At 47.5% G+C, this 21,382-nt stretch overlaps 1 protein-coding gene across 5 annotated transcripts in view; it reads right to left on the bottom strand.

The window, feature by feature from the left end:
* spir (spire type actin nucleation factor) overlaps positions 1-21,382 on the bottom strand; it is a 74,054-nt gene that overhangs the window by 35,136 nt on the left and 17,536 nt on the right. For 4 of the 5 annotated variants that reach the window (XM_087357167.1, XM_087357153.1, XM_087357155.1 and 1 more), the window contains exons 4-6: positions 4,209-4,327; positions 2,504-2,695; positions 397-426 (exon numbers count right to left, since the gene is read on the bottom strand). In XM_087357167.1, the coding sequence (XP_087213293.1) occupies positions 397-426; positions 2,504-2,695; positions 4,209-4,327 (341 nt within the window). The remainder of the gene's footprint in view (positions 1-396; positions 427-2,503; positions 2,696-4,208; positions 4,328-21,382) is intronic. The other variant, XM_087357158.1, reaches the window with a different exon arrangement.

Below are 21,382 nucleotides of genomic sequence, written 5' to 3'. Positions count from 1 at the left end.
CAAAAACAACTCAAAGTACGGTCCTTGCGTCTTTTCTCTACCGAAGGGCAGCATCGGATATTCTCCGTCAGAACGCAGGTTGCCGACCTCTGTGTTGCATTTCAAAATGGCCCCAGACATAAAATTCCTGCGGAACGAAGTCACGGGCAACGGCTCGTGGCGTTTCTTTGGAAACAAACATCCGAGATTTATTCATGCATCATGCAGAAATTTTACTGGACTATATTGTGGCCCGCAGGAGGCCTGGAGTTCGACACTAGACTCCTCCTCGTCCGAGGCCACGGAAGTATCTCGCGCAGGCAAAGCAGCAGTGCGCATGCGCAATACGGAAGCGTAAGCGTAAGCATTCGGCAAACATGCAACCACACAGACAGAGAGCATTCGGTCAATACCTACTTGCAGCTCCCTCCAAATCCTAAGGCCCGTCTAGAACAGAGAGGACACAAAGAACTTCAGACACAAACGACTGAGCGTGCGTGCTACATGCGTTCATTCATCTCCAATCACACTTAATTCAATTCGGTCCTTTGTAAAAAGAATAATTTCCTTCTTTATTACAGAATTCGTGCATTTGCAGTGGCAGTTTTTAAAACGACGACTTCATACGGAACACGTGACAGGGTTTTTGAGACGATCAACGCATTTTGAGGACTTTCGTCTTCGTCGTCAGTTTCGGGCGGAGGAAAATCCCCGCGGCGTAGTCCAAAACTTCGCCACGTGCAACGAAAACGGCGCTGCGATAGGTCGTGGAGCTTAAACAACGGGCGAGGGTAAGAGGAAAGACGCACAAACCACGCCTCCGCATGGGACAGGAAGGAGACGCGACTCAGCGAACACGCGACTTCATATAAGCGTTTATTCGCTGTTGAAGCCGACATCATTTTTGCGAGGGGATTCGAGTTCTGGGCGACTGGTGGCTTAACTAAGACACGCTCATTCCCTTGGCTTCACGCCCCGGCCGCCTTAACTCCGGCGCCCTCCGCGTAAGGGGCCGAATGGGCCCGAAAGTCAACTTGGAAAAAGAACTGAACCGGGCACGACGGCAACTGCGTGCAAAATACGAAGGAAGCGGAAGACTTGAGGAGTCGAGTGAGTTTAGGTCGAATGGCGGGTCGACTTATCGACCAGCTAAAATCGACCCTTCGCTTCTCACGTTCTCTGCCCCAGGAAGTGAGTGTTTCAGTTAATTTTATTTGGGGCTTTCAAGGAGAAATGTACCCGATTTTGCAAGTATAATTATTCGTTCGTTCTCATTACGATTTCTACAACCGACTTGAATTCGTCCGCACAATTTTTAAAGCGGTTTTTTTTCAAAAAGGTGCCACGTGTCCATTATCTAAACGAGATTTATGCTATGAATTTATGTTTCTATGTGCTAACTAACGGACGTTCTACTTCTCGATGGCCAGAAATTCATTGCTGCTTATATCAGCGCCAACACGTGTTTGTCATTGCACTCTGTTCAATAATAAAAGTAACGAAAAATGTGTGTCTCGCGATGACACAGTATTCTTCAGTGTTCTAAATAATGTCTTTGCTTCATGCAAGGTCGAGTACATTTAGTAAGAACTGCATCCGCCGGCGAATATAAGGCGCAGATTTCGAGAATAAAATTCAATCGAAGTCTTCTCACCCGGAGCGAAAAGCGAATAAAACGCATTTAATCCGGCAGTTAGTCAAGAGCCGGGCTGAAAGTGGAAACTGGCACAACCTAATGAGGGGCAAACGCCCGCTCCGGCCCCGTTCGCATGACAGCGAGAATCCGCTGTCCCAGTGACTTAACCGCACACCACATCTGCTCCTCACACACATCGCCGTCGGCCTACTTGCCAGACCACAGTCCCGCGGAGAAGCTGACAGTCGCTGCGGTAGTCAAAATCCACTAACCTAATAACACCGCAGTTTTCCTTAACAAAATCAGTCATTCGTGGTTTTCTCTGGGCCACCCTTGAATGCGGTACTCGACTCACCGCTGCCATCCACGTGCATCCCCCGAGCGCGCGCGCGCGTTTTCTGACGCCTCGCAAATGGCGCTTCGAGGACGCGGTTCTCGTTGAGGCTGAGGTCCGCGAGGTAAAACGTGCAACACATTTAGGAAAATAATTGGGAAAGCGATGTTTGAATAACAAACAGTATTGTTAAGGATGTGGATTTCTGTCTGCTTTGTGTGTTAAAGATTGCTCAACCTCGTCTCCTCATAAAGACAGCTTTCGTCTGTCACCTGCGTAAATAACAACATGTGTGTTCATCATCTTGGACGCTGAACACAAGACGACGAAAGCCTCGTTTTAAAAAAAGGAAGCTGGCTGAGTCAACATTCGCAGTTCTCTCAGCACGTAACCTACGTGGCTGATACAGGAAACCTCTGCACTCCACCATCGGACGATACCTCGCACGTACAACGCGTAGAAGAGAGTTCCAGCTAGCCTGGCTTCATCTCTCGCGTGTGTTCCCCGGAAAAGAAAAAAAGAAAGAAGGAATATATCGTGGCGAGACAACTCACCCAGTCGGAGAACTGGAGCTTGTCGAGATCCGTCGAGGCCTCCGCCTTCGCCCGTAGCTCGTGCGTCCCCTGGGAGACTCTCTCGAGGAAAGACGACAGTTCGAGCGCCTCGGCGACCAGCGCCCTGCACACGGCTCGGTAGTGCGCGTCGGCTTGTTGGGGCGTCGGGGCTCCGAGGTGGTTACAACAGCGCTGCAGGCACAACAAATTGCAATCGAAACACCAGCAAACGCTCGTCTCTCAAGTCGGATTTCTTGCATGTCTACGGCAAGGAAACACGACGACTTTCCTAGAAATACAAACTGTAACACGTTAACTGACCACGACACGGAATCGAGGTCTTCTTTTGAAGACGCCTGTCTTCTGGGGTGTCTGTAGCGCCGTGTACTAACTTTTCGGAGGTCCTTACTGCTTCCGTCAGCAGGGCGACGACGATGGAGGCAGCAAGGACCTCTACCAGAATACACGGCGCTAACCCAGAAGACGGACATCTTCAGACCGTCCGCCGTGAAAACAAAAAACTCTACAAGGCTTTTTTTACCAAATAAAAAGACCACCTAAGTCCCGGGTAAGAGAAGATAGACTTAAAAAAATCAAGCAAACTGAATTAAAAAACTGGGAGTGACTGGAAACTTGTCCCCTAATCAGGAAAATTTATCAATGCATTCCTAGCACAGCGTCCAGATTCTCCTAATGAAAGATACAGCATTCCCATTAGAAAGTTAGAAATCTCGTGGAGGAAAGTGTCGCCCATGTTCATTGATGTTATTCATCACAGCAAGAGAGTGATTTCAAGAACTGTGAAACACGCGTGACGGTTAGTGTACCGTCGAAGAACTCTTACTTCGTCTGCTGTGTTCTTATTACAATATTCGACGGAACCACGAAGTCGGCCATCTCTGGGTCCCTGCGGCGTGCAGTCTGGTTGAAATCTGCCGACGTTTCAGGGGCGGTTGCTGCTGCAGGAGACATACTCGGCGCCCGGAGAAACTGGAACCAGCCAGGGTCATTTCCCCCTCTTCCAAGTCACTCACCACTCACAGAGCGCCGTATTTCCAAACGAAGTTGTGAGGGACATTCACGCTTCCCCCCCCCCCCCCCGTTCAAGAGAATTTGATCAATTCCTCAAAATGTCTACTGGCTCAACTGCCCAGCTGCGTTTTTCTTTCTGTGTTCTACAAAAGTGAGGATGGCATCGAAGCCTTCGTGCAATCTCCATACGTCAGTTCCGCACTCCGCACAATTCCAATAAATTTTCATAAATTCTATTCCCACTTCAAAAGTTACAAAGTCCAAAATAATAAGACAATTAAAATGACAGACACGGAAATAGCCGTACGAAGGTGTTTCGCGCGGGTTTCAAGATTCCTTGTGGTTGGTTACAAATACTGAGGATTACCATCAGAACTTCAGACGACCTAACAAAGACTTGAGTTGATTTACATCGAATTTTGGGCACCTGAGGTGACTTTGCCACAAATATTTGTACTAATACTACGATCTTCTTGTAAAAGTTTCTAGAAAGACGTATCTGTTCCACGTGAAGTCGCCTGCAGTCAGAAGTAGGATTTGAGGTTGTCAGGGCGGCGTCGAGTTTGGTAAACGTTTGCAGCCATCTTGCTTGTAGTAATTTAACCCTTGCTTTATTTTGCCAGAAAGGACGCGAGTCAGTGCCTTAGAAATAATAAGGACGTGCGTCACTCACGTCGATGACCCTGGAAAGAGTGACGTGACGCTGAGAACTGGTGGACTCCTCGTCTCCCTCGCTCGAGTCCCGCTCGATTCCTTCATCGTCCGTCTCCGGTAGCCGCTCCGGGACGTTGTCTGCAACACGTCACACATCACATTACGCGGCGTCACATTAACTGCCCTCCTGAAATTCCTGACATTTATTCTATTGTTCCATTTGAATTCGAAATCTGAATTAGTTTTCATTTAAAGCAGCCTCTCTCTCATTCGACGCTAAATAAACTCAGCTACTGAAAAGCGTCGTTAAATAAGTATAAATCAAGGTGAATATTAAGGCTTCCTGCAAACTCCGAATGCCAATTGCGTAATCGCATTGGCTCTTCCAGTCTCAAGGAAGGCGTCGCAAATCTAACTCTCGTCTCGTCTCGGGACGTCGCTGTGGCAGTCGAGTGTCGATGGCAATGAACAGCAAATCGGTGATGTGGCGCACTTCCTTACCGACACAAAGGTAACCGGTATGATCACTTTGTTTAATTAATTACTTCCTCTACCCGAATACTAAAGTTAATTTCGAAATTGTGTTGAATTCTTGCCAACAGTTAAATGGAGTTCCTTTGTTTCTAACATGGCTGAGTCTACACACAGCAAAGCCAATCTCACTCACCACAACAAAGAATCAGATCGGACGCCGCAAGCAATCCCCGAAGTGCCTTGAGCCAACGCGTCCTACCGCGCACAAGCTACCGACGGCAGCTTGGTCCAAACTCTGAATTCGGAGCAACCACCCACTCGAGCACATTTATCATCGGGGACAGAACAAAAATTCATCGCTTCGCCTGACCACGTGACCCGAATCGCAGTGAAATACTGGGGCAGCAACTGCTCCTCCGCAGAGAAATTTCTACGCCCGCGGCGCCACTGAGTCTGGCGAGACCCGGACTTATCTAAAACAATGAATGAAAACTCGATCATATATTCTGATGAAGAAAGGTTCGCAACGAAGCAGGTGTTAAATGTCCCGTTTATGTTCATCTCAGGATCGAACTCAGAACTGACTGGCACACCACGGAGGACGAAGTTCCTGCCATCGCACGCACCACTGGATGGACGGACAGCTCTTCACGTGAGGCAACACAGAGAGAGCCCCTTCCGTTGGCTATCGACGAGAAGACATCACGGGATTGCATTTGACGTGTTTCAAAATTAGCTGCTGCATTTCGTCTATTCATGGTGAGTAATCAGTAACACTCAACTGCAAAGTTAGTTTAAGATTACGAAATTACACAGATCCCTCGGAATTAACTATTTATTTGTGGTTTCTGATAGTGACCCACGAACCGCCAGCGACTAGTGGGGGAATTTTTGACAATATTTCTTCAGTGATGGAAAATACTTGAAATTCTCTGTAGCAAGATCTCTACAGAAGACTCAAAGAGATTTTCTTGAAAGCTGTTTATCGTTTTATTAGTACGCTCTACAGTCTCTTAAAGTGGGGTAAACCCATTAAATCTCTCAACCGATTCATTTCCAATAAGTTCTGCAAACTCTTGCTACTTTTCCGTTAGAAAAACAACTTCGTCCAACATTTAAATAAAGCAATCAAATTCCGTGACTCCGACTTACACAACGGACAGTGTTCGGCGCAGGGAGTCGGGGACACCGAGCCTGAAGCTCGTCGAACAGTTAGGCAAACGATCGGTTGCTAAGAGCACGGGCTGCCACCAAGCGAACACTTTCCACCTTCTTCAAGCCTGTTTTTGCAGATACCAGACGCCAACCAGACTGACTGGATTTCTTTGGCACGCGAGTAAACAAACGAAACGGAAGGATATTCTCTGCTCCGCCAATTACTACAGAAATAAACCCCTTTTAAAATTAATGTTCTTTTAGGTTTCGTTCATGACAACCTGTCCAGTAGCTTCACTGGATAAAATAATTTTACTAGTTCTCCTTTCGAAATGTTGTCGCAGATGCCACATCAGCACTTTCATCCTCTGGGTTTAGCTTTTACTCCTTAAATGTAGAAAACACGCGCGCCACTAAATTCAATTCACAAAAACCGCGGCTGGCACTGGCGTCTGCTTACGTCTGTCAGATTTCATGGGCGCTTGAAGGCCCCAGTGAAACGCACATCAGCTGTCTTACTTACGCACCGGAAACGATTATTACGCTAACATGGCGCATTCTTTCAGCAGCGAGTAATGAAACAGACGGAGACGCACTCGGGACTGAAACTCGGATGAGGACACTTCTCGACTGGACGGACGGGTTCTGAACCGATGCTCGACGGCAGGTGAATGATCCCAGAACACACCACGAGGAAGTCGTCAACCGCTACGCCACTTAGGATATCCGGTTTCGAATTGCGTTGGATGAGACTGGACGTTCTCTTCGCGTCATCAGGCTGGAACAAACAACTGCGTGTGGTGAACGCGGAATTCCAGTTCTCCAGTGCTCAGCGCAAGCACCCCGCCACTTCCGAATTCATCAAATGAAGAGCGCAGATCGGCAAGCAGCTTCGCTGGCACATTTGCTGATGCCAGGCGTGTTGTCCACGAAGTCATCACTGGCCTAAGTACACGAGGTCCGAAGCAGACTTAAGAGCTGGTCCGTCTTGTCTCAAGAATCGACTGGCACTCTGAAGAGATGAGGCGAAGGTCATGAGATCCACAGACCTGCCATCCTGTTGTTTAAAATAGTTTCCTCGGGCCTTCACTCCCAGACATTTCAACGTCACCGATGGCAGGCAGGCTGTCTCTAGGGTCTGCCATAATCTGCTACCCAGAGCGTTTCCGTACCTCCTCCCACCAACTGAACCACTCCCTGACTTGAGTCAACAAAATCCTGCAGCTGAACGTTTGTCTCGTGTGCCGCCGCCTCTCCACCTCGCCCTGCTCGTGCCATCGTTTCCAGCCCAGCTCTGACGGCGTTCGTCGATAAGTCGAACAAAATCATTTCACCTGCCGGACGAGGGCTCCACGTGACTCAGCTTTCTTCGTTATTCGATACCGAATTATGAAGTCTTTCACGCCGTTCTCATACCGAGCACTTCACTCGTCATGCAACTGTCGTCACCTTTCGTAACACCCCCCAAAAAAGGGCCCCATGCGCAGCGACGGAAAAATGTTTCTAAAGCAACGTTCTTGGCAGGAAAGAGCCCGGAAGAGTTACTCGTCGATGAGCGAGCGAACGGGTTCGGTCGGATGGCGGGCATTGCCGTCCAACATTCTGAATGCACCGAAAGAGACGGGCAACGGCGTCTGCGGTCGTAGAAGTCGCGATGTCCGGAACTGTCAGTTGAACCACGCACAATTCCGGCCGCTATTTCAGGATAGGCGTGTGAATTTCGAAGAGGACGGGTAATTCGTTACGCAATGAGGCACTGGTCTTCGACGCCGCAGACATCACCGCTTCATTGTGGGACGACAAACCTAACCCAAGGGCCCTCGGTCTTGCTGCTGGGAGTTTAGAGAAATTTTAACATTTCAGTAACAATCTTCCACGCCCAAAAACGCAACTCACGACTGATTATCTAAACCCAAGGACATCTGGCATCTGTCGAGCCATTTGTCCTTCAGTCACCTCACAGCATCTTTGGCTTCTGAAGCGGAGAGAAACAAGGATGACCTCCTCAACTCCAACACAGGGCAGTTTTCAGGTTTCTGACCTGCAACTGAGCCGTCGCACCATTGGCCCCCCTCCCCAAAAGAATAAAAACCCTGTCAGGACTCGAATATACAGAACACGTTTTCTGACGTCGTAATTCCCGGTAACGAAGATGTTATCCAACCGGACGTCACTCCGAATACCAGGCCCCCGATTGGCTAACGTGCAGCCAACAGCATGAAACTGGGTCAGTGCCCTGAGGACGAGGGCAAATATGGTTGTCGAAACATTGGCGTTTTCTTCATTAAGCCACCGAGAAGAATTTCAGATGTTCGTAATATCCTCTCAGGACCTGGCGCCGTTCATCTACTGTGGTTAATTTCCGGAAACAGAACGCAGAGGCGCTTTGGCCCTCGATGAAGCAACCTCCTGTTCGGGGAGACGACTTTGATGTCTGCCGTGCTTGGTTTCCCAGGTACAGGCCAGTCATCGCTGGAAAACGGAGTGAGAACGTTTTTCCCGGAGTGAGAATCGCCTTCTCGTCCTGCTCTCGAGGTTCAAGCGAACGAACTTCATAGTTGCATGAGATAATATTTTGCAGTAATTATACGCTCAACTGCGTCTGTAGTTTTCCACTGGATGCCAGTGGCTTCGAACGCCTCGTAATCTGAACAGCTGCCATGTCTGCACGGAACTACGTCACGATGATTTTAAAAAGCGGGAACAGGCACGCAGTTATTCGCCAGTTATCATCGGCGTCGTCAGACGACGCCTTGCACTCGGAAGTTGAGCTTGTAGATTCATTTAACGACGCTTTTCAAGTAGCTCAGCCTATACAGCGTCGAATGATAGGATGACAGTGAATTGGAAAGGACGTGGAAGGAAACTGTCGTGGCTTCGTTTTGACGAAACATTCCGACACTTGCCTTCGGTCAACATTGCCGGCCTCGAAACACGAAGCACACTCGGTCGCTGCGTCAGGTAACAAACAAACAAACTTACAATGCATTTCGTGTAACCCACTTCAAGTTCTGCCTGCACCGCGGATAATAACGGTGCCACATTACATGCAACACGTACAATATATTGTTCTACTCCTCGAGTCGTCATTACACAGACCTGACTCGCCCCACCGCAGAAGCCCCTAAATTTGATCAGAACGTTGTTGGGAAGAACGGCTTGCGGAAGGGATCGCCGGTGACGCAGGTAAGAAGGCCGCTTCTCGAGTTACAGGCACAAAATCCCAATCTGATCAAGTTCGAGGACCAAATGAGGGCAGTGAGCACCCGGAAACGTCGGTCGCCTTCTCCGAGAATAACAGAGGAGGCTTTCATCCGCGCCCTCGCCGCCGTGCAGGCCTTAAAAATCTCCCGTAGTCTGAAATACGCGTGCACCGACGTCCTATTTTCTGAATTAAATTAAAGGTGAAATGTCCAGAGGAACGGAAAAAATCGTGAGCTCTGAATGAAGAAACCAAGGCGTTTTTCACGTACCCCACCCCAAAAGCCACTTCTTTTAGTCGACCCAACGAGACTCCCTTCATCGTCAACGACGCACTTGGAGTACGCGAGGAGAACAGGCGCCTCCGCCACTCGCCTCGATCTTCGCAATGCTCGTCTGCCAACACAGCACAGCTCGAACTCGAACATGCCTCGAGTGGGACCCGAACCAACGACCGCGGCAATCGAGCGACGAAATCCGCGCGTCCGCCGTGGAAATTGCGTTGGAAAGTTCTGACTCTTCTTCTGGACGGATTAAACATTTAAAAATGTACAATCGTGACGCAGTGCGCGACTTTCAACGACAGAATCCCATTGCGGTAGGCGGTTGGGCTGACAGTCAGTGTTTATTAAAACCCACTACTTGTTTCGACATTAATAGCGCATCTTCAGGTGGTCGAAACTAACAGATATGAATTCTAAACTGTGTACACACTTTTCAGATAACATTCGCAGTTAATACAACCACCTGAAGATGAGCTACTAAGGTCGAAACTTATAGCGGATTTTAATAAACACTGACATTATAATCATAAAACTTGGTGTGTAGACTGACTGTCAACCTAACGCCAGTGCGTAACAGAAATTTTGAGAAAGCCTGTTTAACACGATACTTTTTTTCGCAGAATCGGCCATTTTACGAAAGGCCTAGTACCAGCTACGTCAGTTCCATCTGACATCCTCAAACGATCCGTCAATACTAAAACAAACGAGAAGGTAAAAGGTCCCAATTAACTGTCCTCCGAAAACGTCAGATCAGCCGAAAGATGTTCGTTTTGTACCGAACGACGGTCAAGTCAGCCTGGAGCAACTTCTCAGATGTCCCGCCATGGCTCCTGAAAAGTGCGAATTGCCGGCGTCACTTGCGTACTGAAGTGTGTCCGTGTGGGCGTTTGGAAAAAATTGCGTAAAGATAAGAATCACAACTGGAGACTTGGAGGAAAATACGCAAAATTACCAGAAGACGAAAAGAGAAAAATGGGTTTTGTTCGATCAGAAACTTGAACGAATTCTTCTCGGGCCACCGCCGCGTCAGGGTCTGAAGATGGTTCTCGAAACGTCGGCCTCTTCTCCGTTCAACCGCCTGACACGGCAGGCGGCCCCAGAAGAAATGATTATGAAAACAGGTTCATTTATTTTTTGATATCATTAATTTCAATTCTAGCAAACAAATAACACATCGTCACATCCTACGTAACAACGCCACAACGCACTCCGGCGACCGGCCAAGGAACTGAACCATCACATACAAAATGCTCGGAAACGAGTTCCTAATTCGATCGGCTGTCACTCGCCCAAGACGCAAGTTCCTTGAACCAGCTGCCGGAATGTCTCGTTCTCTAACAAAATTACGAAGCTCTTAAGATGCAGGCAGCGAAACGCCAAATGAAATATTCTGGCGCATTCGACTTTATCTTCTCGATCGGCTGAAACCACTTCGGTGGGTCCGCCGATACATTAATTAAACGTACCGCGAGTGCAGATTCGCAGATTTTTAGCCGATCTGCTGAGAAAAGAAATAAAGAAACGTATCGTGTGAAAGTGGCCTAAGGCGCCTGTGGAAATGGCGACCGGAGACTAAGAAAACAAGGCGATGTTTGCCTCAGCAGCCGCAATGCTAAGGCCACGCGGTCTGTCAGTCACACTGCCGTTATGCAACGTTCTCTCTTCTCAGTTCGGATCAGTTATAAAATACTTCGTGCTTGGCTAACTGATCTTGTCGGACAGCTTAAGAAATGTCGGTCACGTTTCATCCCAAGACAGAGGAGAAAATCCTCCTTCCTCTTTGTGTTCACGTGCTCAATTCCACCTGATCCTCGTGTTTCGCTTTACATGCAAGACGAAAATACTCTCCTGCCGGCTACGATCCTTTACGACAGGAACTCGACGGAAGAACGCAAATCCTCCCGAACGACGCTGTATCAAAGCACACGCAAAGGAGAGTCGATCTCACAAAAGCGCAGAATTACTTGCGCTGCGTTCAAGACGGAAGTCGACACCAGCGAACGTCATGAAGGCGCAGTATTTGGCCGAAGTGGTCGCAGGATGCGGCAATTCGACGAACCTTAATGTAGCAAAGGCTGTGAAACAGCAGATATCAATTCAGCAATGAGAACTGTCAAGGCGTTAACATGCGCCTCCAACCGGCGCCTAAAATGTGAAATTTAGAAGCGCCGGTACATTATTTATTGCAAGAAAAAGTATAAAACGTCAGCTCCCAAATCACAAAAACCATTTCCGGTGCAGACGGAAAAAAAAATCAAAATAAAGTAAAAAACTGGATCCCACCTCTCGAGACTTGCCCAAATTTGAAAATTGGCAATTATGACGAAAATCAACACAGAAACGTTCGTCTGCTAATCGTCAGTATCAATGACTTATAGAAGTGCCTGAAACTGCTGATAAGACCAAACTGACTCCACTCAAAGCGGAAACTGCGTGTTTCTTTCTTCAGGCGCGAACTACTTTCTCTCCTCAGCATGGCGTCTTCCTTCTACAATCCAAGTATGAAATAATTCTTGTAGGCGAGAATGTTACAGAGACGGCACATTCCATTAGAAGCATTATGTGAGCCCAGTTTCTGACAACAGCGAATTCCTAGTACGAGAGAGTGAAGACATCCTCAGGGCGGCCCATCATAATCTGCAGTAGGAATGAGCAGTGTCAACGCTACGTCGAGTAGCAAATCAAGTCAACTTTGACTTCTTAGAGCTACAGTTTCTTCGGACAACAACGAAAAGCAATCTCCAGTGTCATGTTAGAAACTCGCCCACAGTTCTGATGAGCTAGTCTCAAAAAAATCTGAATATGTCGGCCACTTCGTTTCATCAGCTCGGCGAGCTCGGATTCGCCTTCAGTGCAATCAGCGCGCAAGCTTGTTGCCGGCTTTCTGGCATTTAGCTTTTGACAGAGGTTCCCGAGGAATCGGCGTTCCCCCGTGCCTTGGAAAATCCCTGGAGCACAGGAATTCAGAGCTTCATGAAGACGCTGTCCCAGACTGTAGCACGTCGACTCAGATTGCAGACGAGTGATTTCTAAAAGGTCCCTTGCAGTCTCTATTTGAGCAATTACCAGCGGTCTCGAGGCGACTATGATCATGCCAAGGCACTCCCAGCAGATGTCAAAATGCATTAAGATTTAAACTCACGAAACGAGCACTCTCTCAGTTCGGGCACGTTTCATAATTATTCTTTCTCGTGAATCCGAATACAAACTGGCCACTTTGTAAATGAAACGTTTCAATGATTTCCCACGCACCCGACGTCTGTCATAAGAGGATGAAGTGTCAGCAGACAACGCGGTTCTCCTCCAACATCTTGGCAAGCAACGTCAGTAATCGATGGAGATCGCACGAGACGAGACGAGACGAGAGGCAGTCAGCACAACTAATATTGCTGTACCACCTTCTTCATTTTAATATCAAGTAACAAAGGAATCTTTAAATAGTCGATTGAAGATCGTTCTTGGGCTTTCGCCCTTAAACGCTGCCCTACTCAACAGCTCCAAGGCCACCAGATACGACTGCATCCGCTCGGCAGATCTGCAGTTCGTATCCTGACACGGGGAGCCAAGGGCCCAACGATTCCCTGACAGGGACAAAGATGCCGAAGGAGGCATGACCAGTCTGGCGCAGAGATCCCCTGACCTCGTCGCATTACTAATTACAGACAGACGGGCAGAAAATTTCGGACTACGGCGTTCAAACGCATCGACCGCCGGGGTATTTGGTGCGGAATTCTTTCGGGACGCAGTTACAGCCATCGGAGAGCACTGGCGTCATAAAACAGAACGAGCAAACAGCCTCGTGGGATCTGACGGCCGGGTCAACAACACGAGACCATGAACGTGTGATGGATAGACCACATGGCGGAAGGTCGGTAACTAAGGTTAACGATTCTTCGACCGAAGATACAAAAGCAATGGCAGAAATCTTGCTCAGGTGATGTTTTTTGAAGATACTCGTAATCTCTGTGTGGTTGCTGCACGTCTTTAGAAACTTCCAAAGACCAAATGGATTACATTTTCAATAAAATTATTTATAAGTTGAAAAGAAACCACGACGTTTCGGAAACTGCCTCTGTTTTCATCTTCAGGCGAGAGGTACCTGCTCGGCTGTGATGGGGACTAGCTCTACCGGACGGGCCCAGCTGAGTAGGTACGTCTCGCCTGAAGACGAAAACAGAGATACTTTCCGAAACGTCGGGGTTTCTTTCTCTTAAACAAGGACGATGGAAAAAGTCCAGATGGTGGGAAACTGAAAGTGCTGACTCCATCACGACGCACCGTTTCTAAGTGATCACTCACTGACAGTCACAAAGCCCAACGTCTGGAAAGAAACAAAACAAAAACGTTCCATTTTCGGAGACACTTTTTAGGGAGCCCTGAGGCAAGAGAAGACAAAGGCTCCGAAACGGTGTGCTTCAAGTGCCTTGACTTATGTTTGATGTCTGCAAGGCGATTCTATTCCACGTCAATAACCCTCAATCAAGAGACGTGACATATACGACCTAGTAATACATTCGTGCTTCTCAGGTAAACATTTGCAAAGCTGGGCGTGGATTAAGGTAGCCAGTGTTAGCGAACGAAGCACACGATGTTTTATTTTTAAGGTCTATTTGTTACGAACAATTCTTCCAAATATTAGTATTTTGAGAACACCGTTCGTGTGAATATTCAAAGTTCCCAAGCACAGGGATAACCTTCAAAGCGATCAGTGTCGGTGTTCGCTCCGTTAAAAGAATCTCAAATAAACTCGATGTTACCTCAAGAAAAATAAATGTATTGATTTCTATGTAGTTTTAATCTTCAGCGGAGAAACACAGTTCCCTCATGAAATATTATAATTCTGCAGTATATTCGCATCTTCAATCGTGTGGCCCAAAGAAAAATTTTAAATTTAAGAAGAGTAAGAAGACTTGTGTGACTGTTTGTGGAATGTCACACCAAAGGCTTGCAAAAATCACACCGAGTGTCTGACAATCTGAATTTTTGACAAATTATATGTTTCTTAAATAACCCTTCTCTGCGACAATTCGGCAGAAATAATTAAGAAGGCTTTTGTTCCGGCACAAATATTCTCGTGAATTAGCATCCTTTCCAGAAACAAATGCTCCGATACAGAGACAGAGGTACGCTCCGGGGGACGACAGATTAACGTCAGACTCAGTTGAAAACTGAAAAACTCCGAGAGATCCGAAGGGCAAAACAGTTGTACCAGAGATCTTCTTGCATAACTCAGGATTTTTCAGAAACTTAGTGGGAACGAACCTTCCTTGCGCGAGCCAAAAATCTTTTACCTCCGGAAAATCTCCCCCAAAACTCGCTTCTGTTACTGGACAACGGTCCTCCGAATCCTCCCGTGGCACAGGCACAACCCTTGGGGCAGGATGCACCTGAAACCACGAGGGGATTGAGAAGCCACTAACGATTAAAGATGATGTTTGAACCATGTCTGCAACTTGGAGGGGAGTCAAGAGTAAATGGATTTCAAAAGTCGTTAAAAAGATTCCTGATAACCGTTTCATTGCTGAACTCAATTTTGAAGTGTGAAAGAAAGCGCGACTCGGATTTTCAGGTCATCGAAATACAACAAAGAGGGGTGGGAAGATGAGGACGAAGCCGATGTTCGCGTGGACACCAGAGAATAATCGAGGACGCGAATTGTTCCAAACTGCGCCAGAGACGCCAGAAGCCGACGACGACGAGGATCCGCTTCGAAAACCAAGTGACACGCTGCTTCACCCCATGGAAAATCAAGATGGACCTTCCACAAACTAGTGTGCAACTGAGGAAAAATAAGAAAAACAGGCGCGCAGAAAAATTGCAGATTTTCTGATAAAATGACTTCAAAAAAGAATCCCGAGTTTGCAATGTTTCTACAGGCACATAAGAACACACTGCTATTTTGCTAGCATTGATAATTCTAATAACATTTAATTTTTGCTAAAAGGTTTTCAGATTATTCCGTCCCCTCCTTCCCCAGTTACCCGGAACAATCGCTGTTTCACTGCATTTCAAGAAAGGCTTTCAAAATTAGATTGTTCTAATTTTGGCATTTTTTCGCAAGCAAAATAATTTCGTCTGTTGAATTAGTACTCAATAGAAAGATGTTTGATTTTCCGAATAAATATTTATTGTCAATCACTCCCTTTTTCACCTCGGATGACTTTCCAAAGATTTTGAGAAGCCGTCCGTTACACCACAAAACACACAAAGCGGTGAAATATGCAAATATTACGAAAGACACCAACATTTAGTATCGGTCTCAGGAAAGCTTTTGAAACGCACAGATTAATAACCTAACCACGAAGTTTCCATGACCCCATTGTCTACGATGATTTTGCGAACGGCAAGACGTCACGGCCAGTAAAATCCTCAGACCACGACGATGAACTCCGAACCTGTTACACGGTGTACGGTGGTCGTGACGACCGAGCCCCTTCGAAGGTGAACTGTTTTGAAAATGATCATTTTACAAACGCAGCCGCTGGTCTGCAACAGCGCGCGGTCGGATGTACCTGCAGCCACCTTACTGGTTCATCGTACTCAGTACAACCATGGCTCGGTTAGGTCAGGTTCCCAGTCTTGTTTGTATCAAACACAGAGTGTTCAAAACAGCAGCACAATCATTCGGGACGAGCACAGATCAACCAACCAAGAGGGTGGCAACATTTGCCCCAGGTTCCACGCCAATGCAGCCCCGCCCAACAGATTGAACCCAAGTGCAACTTCGAGTTCATGACCACTGAAGAGCGGGCGGTTGACGCTTCGACGACGAAGCCACACGCACCAGAATCAGAAAGCAGGACAAGTTTCGTTTTTCTGAGATAAAACACGGACTCCTGAAGGAGGCAGCGGTTTCAAGATTGCTGTTACAACAGCCGACGGAATTAGTACACTTCATCTCGCAGCTGAACTTTGGTTTATTGGAAGTTATCAGAATTACGCGACGAGCAACGCCAGAGAATATGAGGGCAGTCAAATGAAGAAGTGGAAATTGCCTCGATGTGATTCGCCGATTGGAGCTTGGAGTAGACGTCATCTCGCAAAAAGGAAAGATTACATCGGCGTGGGTGACGGATGAAGACGGCGGACGCCAGCGGCGTCACTTTCACGTTATCTGTGAGCCCAGAAGTACTACGACATAACCACGAAAATCTAATTTCACACTCGAGTGACTGCGACCTCAAACGACGACTGCTCGCTTTTCAGCTTTACCTTAAGTGGTAACTGCGTCCGATTCTTAGGCGCCAGTAACCGATCCAACTGGATGCGAGAAAAACAATTTTGTTAAAATACTGGACAACTTGGGTGTAGTTAAACAACTACAAGCTTCTGGTCTGTAGGACGGCACACACGTGAAAGTGTACGGAGGAAAATTTTACTGGAAGCCAACGGCTTGAGGAGGAGAGGGGCGGGAGCTCGGAAGGGCTTAGATTCGGTGTGTGTATGTGAATGGAACCCCAAATGTCAAGTCGAGGTTCTACGTTAATGTTATTCTGTCGATTTAATTTCTCGTTTCCTTCAATGCAACACCAAACACGAACCTCTCACACAACACAAAGGCCACATCTAAGGGCCCCACAGAGTAGCCCCCCCCCCCCCCCCATAACAAACCTGAAGACGAGAACTGGTCCAGTCCCAGAAACGGTGTGTAATTTTGTAAGACCTGAAGATGGACAAAGCCCGGAACCTAATAATCCAGATTGTCAGAATCTTTCAGAATCGATTTTACCTGATCTCATCTCCAAGACTCGAGATGCGCTGTGCCTGCATTAATTACACCTCTCTCTGGTCCAGAGCAGAACAGAGAGACGCAGGCCTCGCATCACAAACACCTGTTGTCTGTTGCGCTACGTTTAACAGCTCCAAGTTGCGTCGTTAATTTAAGTCGCTACTTCCTTTTAGAACACGTGTTTACTCGGCAGTAACAGGACTCGGAAAGTGCATTACAGTTTAGAGCACAAGCAGCTTCCAAATCCCTCTTTTGCAATTTTACACGTGGCACTGACGTTAATTTCTGGTTGGCCTCTGACGAGGACGAGTGTTTCATGCAGCCAGACATTAATCAGCTCTAGCTTCTGGTTCTTCACACGCCACTGCCGCTCTTATCACACGTGTGGGCAAAGTCCCACGCGAGACGCGCGGCTCTTCATATGTGGCCCACACGAACAAACGTTTGTTGTGGACTTCCAACATTAAATTTAATCTAAACCAAGAAGCAGTTACGCAGACAAAACAGCTCGCCCTTTCAAGAGAATAAAGCACATGGTCGCTCCACATTTCTCACCGGAATTTCCTCCTACAACCAGTTTAGGGACAAAGTTCTCCTGCGTCTCCCACAAACAACAGGCGCAAAGCACAGAAATCGTTTCCGGTGTTAAGTGCCGATATCCACGAGCGTCGCTGGAAAAAGAATTATATTCAGGCTGGGGTATCCAATGGAAGAGCCACCAGGGCTAAGCTGTTCTTAAAACTTCGTCCAAACCGTGTACAAACATGCACGAGCTTAAGTAACCTGATAAGGTAAAGCTACGTAAGTAGGGCAGTTGGTTCACACACTTCATTCGAGGCGAAGTATGGAATGCCCAAAACCCGCAAACCTTCAACGGAAGACGCCACACTCCTTAGAATTAGGAGCACGCCATTTTCTTTCGACGAAGAATAATTTCGCTTTACAAGCTTAAAGTTGCCAGGAATTGATTATGGAAGTTAAAGAACACGGTTGCAGGAAGATGGCGCCGTTATGCACACAGCAAATTAAACAATTCGAGGTCGCATTATTTCTGGAACTTGTGGCCCCCTCGACCATCGGATCGACCGCCCTGGAGTTCGATCTTCTGCGGTTTTTGAACGACAACACGCGCATGATAAGAACTGAGCAACTGCTGACTGCAGTCTTCTGGGTTGTAACGTGTGTAGTCTTGCCACTGGTTACCAATGCTTCGGAGGAACACATAACTCCCATCTTCATGACCCTAACGATTAAGCAAACTAAAAAAAAATACATCAAATCCTCTGTTAAGTCGCCTTCAAAGGCTTCAGCGTGGCTTTGATTTGTTTTTAAAATCCACAAGCCAATGGGAATAGACTTAAAAGTAATCCTTAACCACAGCGCAAGATTCAACTTCATTTTCCTGCAGTGTGAATACGGGACTCGAATTTGAGTAGATGAACGAGTCTCACGAAATCGAACACTCTTACAACCAAGACAAATTTCACTCGACTTGAGCAAAAGAGTTGATGCAGTAACAGAGACTCAAATTTTGTTGGTGCAGGAGGGAAGAGTTGATCGAGTGATGTTCAACAGCGCACTGGGTCGCCATTATAAATGTAATTACGACCACATGCATCGCAGCGCAGCGTCTGTTAACATCTGCGTCAGGTCTTCGCCCCAATGACCATCTTTTCCAAACCGGTATGCCCGGCGCACTACGACGACGTATCAGTTTGAGAGCGCGTGTCTTGTTACGTTCCTCTGACGTTTCAGACAGAACATCAAACCTTCGCTGCATCACTGAGCACAAGATCTCGTCCCGCGGATTTTACACGACGCGAAAACGACTAAAACACGGAAGGAATGGAACAAAATTCCAATTACAAGACCAACGCAGTGAAATGAATAAAGTGGCACAAAGCAAGAAATGTCATGAGAAAACTGAATGCTTACACTCAGACGTCATTTGAATTGTCCCTTCAAACGCACAGACTGACATCGAGCAACATTACTCTAACCTATTTCAGAACACGTAGAAATCCTCGCAGCAAAATTCGTTCAAATAATCCAGTAAGAAACCACCATCACAGCGAGCAATTAGCTTTTCAGATTATATTCAGACGGCAGTTCATCGTCACACGACATACAATTTTCGGAGACAACAAAAATTCTAAAAATGCGGAAGAAATGAGCATCGACAAAATGACACAGCACTCATTAGGCACGGCTTATTTTAAAGTTTCCAACGCACTTGCCCAACGGTCCACCACCAAGATCTGCACCGGCGGCGGCTTATCAGTGTTTGTTCTTTGGCTGTCCTAAATCGTGCCACTGGACGAGGACCGCTCGCTCGTCAACCGACCACACATTGAACACGCGATCAGGACGCATGGAAACAAATGAAATTTAGAATTGCCCCTATCAAGGACGCTGATTTCTGTCTGGGTTCAAGCAATGCCAATTTATTTTCCGACGCCCTATACCGGGCCGGACAGGACGAAACTGTTTAGATGGTGAAAACAAAGACCGAGCAACAACTGAAGATCTGCCACTGCCTGGAAGAACTTCAACGCGCAAAAACACTTGTCACGCTGAGTCACAAACCGGAAACACTTGAATTAAGTCGCTTGTACGACAAAAGAACCTAAACAAATTAAACTGACGCCAATCATCGCAGCCAGGCAAAGCAAACGAGCTTTCAGACGTGGTCAGGTTGCCACTTCAACGCCTTCGCGATGTCCTCGTTCTGACAAGTGACCAACATAACTGCACGGTCATCCGAAACAGCCCTCAACTCTGTTTCACAAAATTCTGCTGGATGCAACGCGCGACCTCATTAACCCGAAAAACGCCTTTCGAGTTCGAGCTTGTGACCCTCGTCCGGTCACAGGCCGAGACCCTCAGAAGAAACGAAGACAGATCCCATATTGAACACAACATCGAAACATTCGAGCGATCGGATTAAATGTGTGGGCAGTATCCGCTGTTTAATGCGGAGAAGGAAAACCCCAGACCGCAAACTGTTTTCCTGCGGGCAGAAACATAATTCTCAACAGTCTTTTGAAAACTTCGGTACGCGCCTGTTACAAGTCTCCCTTCTGCGGTTAAACGCCCAGCGCCAAGCACATCTTTTGGAGGAAGTATCGACTATTTCGAGTTTCTGTTTCCACAAGGAGAGGGGGAGGGGGGGCGGACTTTGCTTCACAAACACCGGATTACCTCACACAGGGCCAAGGAGCCTGCTATCGCAATGGATCAGTTTGGCCAACGCTGTACACGCAGCGAGAAGCTGAAGGGGAGGCTTTGTTTACAAATCGCACGCTAATACAAACATTCGACGACCTCACACGCGAGGCTGTTTGACGAGGTCAGTTCGTGGTCTCGCACGCCCAGAACAGATCCAGTATTTAGACGAAATATTAGATCAGGAAGGAAAAAATGGGGCGTAATCCTGAACAGCGAACAGCTCCCGTTGGAACTGAGATCGGCCACGGGCGGGCGGGCAGGCGAAGAGTTTTTCGATGATGTGGTGACAATTTCAGAAGTGATCGTAGCGCCAACGAAATCGTTCTGGCGCGGGGCGCAAATCCGAGGTCAGAAAATGGTCGGTGCACTTTTCGTTTCGATGGGAATCCTCCCCTGACCCAGACTTCGGCCACAATTACGGAGCGCTCAAACACACAAACAAAAGATTCAGAAGTCTCAGGCCAAAACATTACAACTGACGAATCTGTCTTGCTCTTGAAATGTCGAATTTAATTCAAATGCATTGCTCTGAAAGATGCTAAATTTGGTACAAAACAGGATATCTGTGGTCCTTCTTTGGGTACACTGGGGCGAAGATGAACTGCCAAGCAAAAGTTACCGCCGTCCCCTTGCCTGTGAACAGATAAGCCCCCCCCCCCCCCCCCCCCTCTCGTCAGGACAGTCGTCGACAGTGGCGTTTATTTGAACCTGCCACAGTCGAGGGACAATAAGTGCCATTTCAAAGCAAGGGGAAGAAATAGTGAAGCCCTCGGTGGCCTCGGATTACAATTACAACATGAGCGGCGTCGATCAGAAACACGAAATGGCCTCAGAGCACTTCGCCCCCGTGAAAGGAGCGAACAGATCTTATAGGTTCCTGCATCTTAAGAGGGACGAAAGAATCGAAGAGGTTGTCGACGAACATTCGAAGGCCTGGCACACAAAGTTAAACTAGAAACACAAACAATTGACGAAGACGCCGCGTCGTCCGGCAGACGTGTTTCGTCCTGATGATGGAGGCAGCAAGGACCCCTAAAACTGCGGTGAACTCGTTCGAGACTACAAGGCGCTACGACCCAGAAGGCAGTCATCTTCGTACTCGCCGCCGTGAGCACATCAAAT

The sequence above is a fragment of the Zootermopsis nevadensis genome, unplaced genomic scaffold, assembly GCF_977971745.1.
Source record: "Zootermopsis nevadensis isolate Lab colony 2312 unplaced genomic scaffold, Znev_1.0 Znev_ptg000002l, whole genome shotgun sequence".
NCBI classification, from domain to species: Eukaryota; Metazoa; Arthropoda; class Insecta; order Blattodea; family Termopsidae; genus Zootermopsis; species Zootermopsis nevadensis.
The sequence above is the reverse complement of the archived record's forward strand: the minus strand, read 5'-3'. Positions and strand labels throughout refer to the sequence as shown.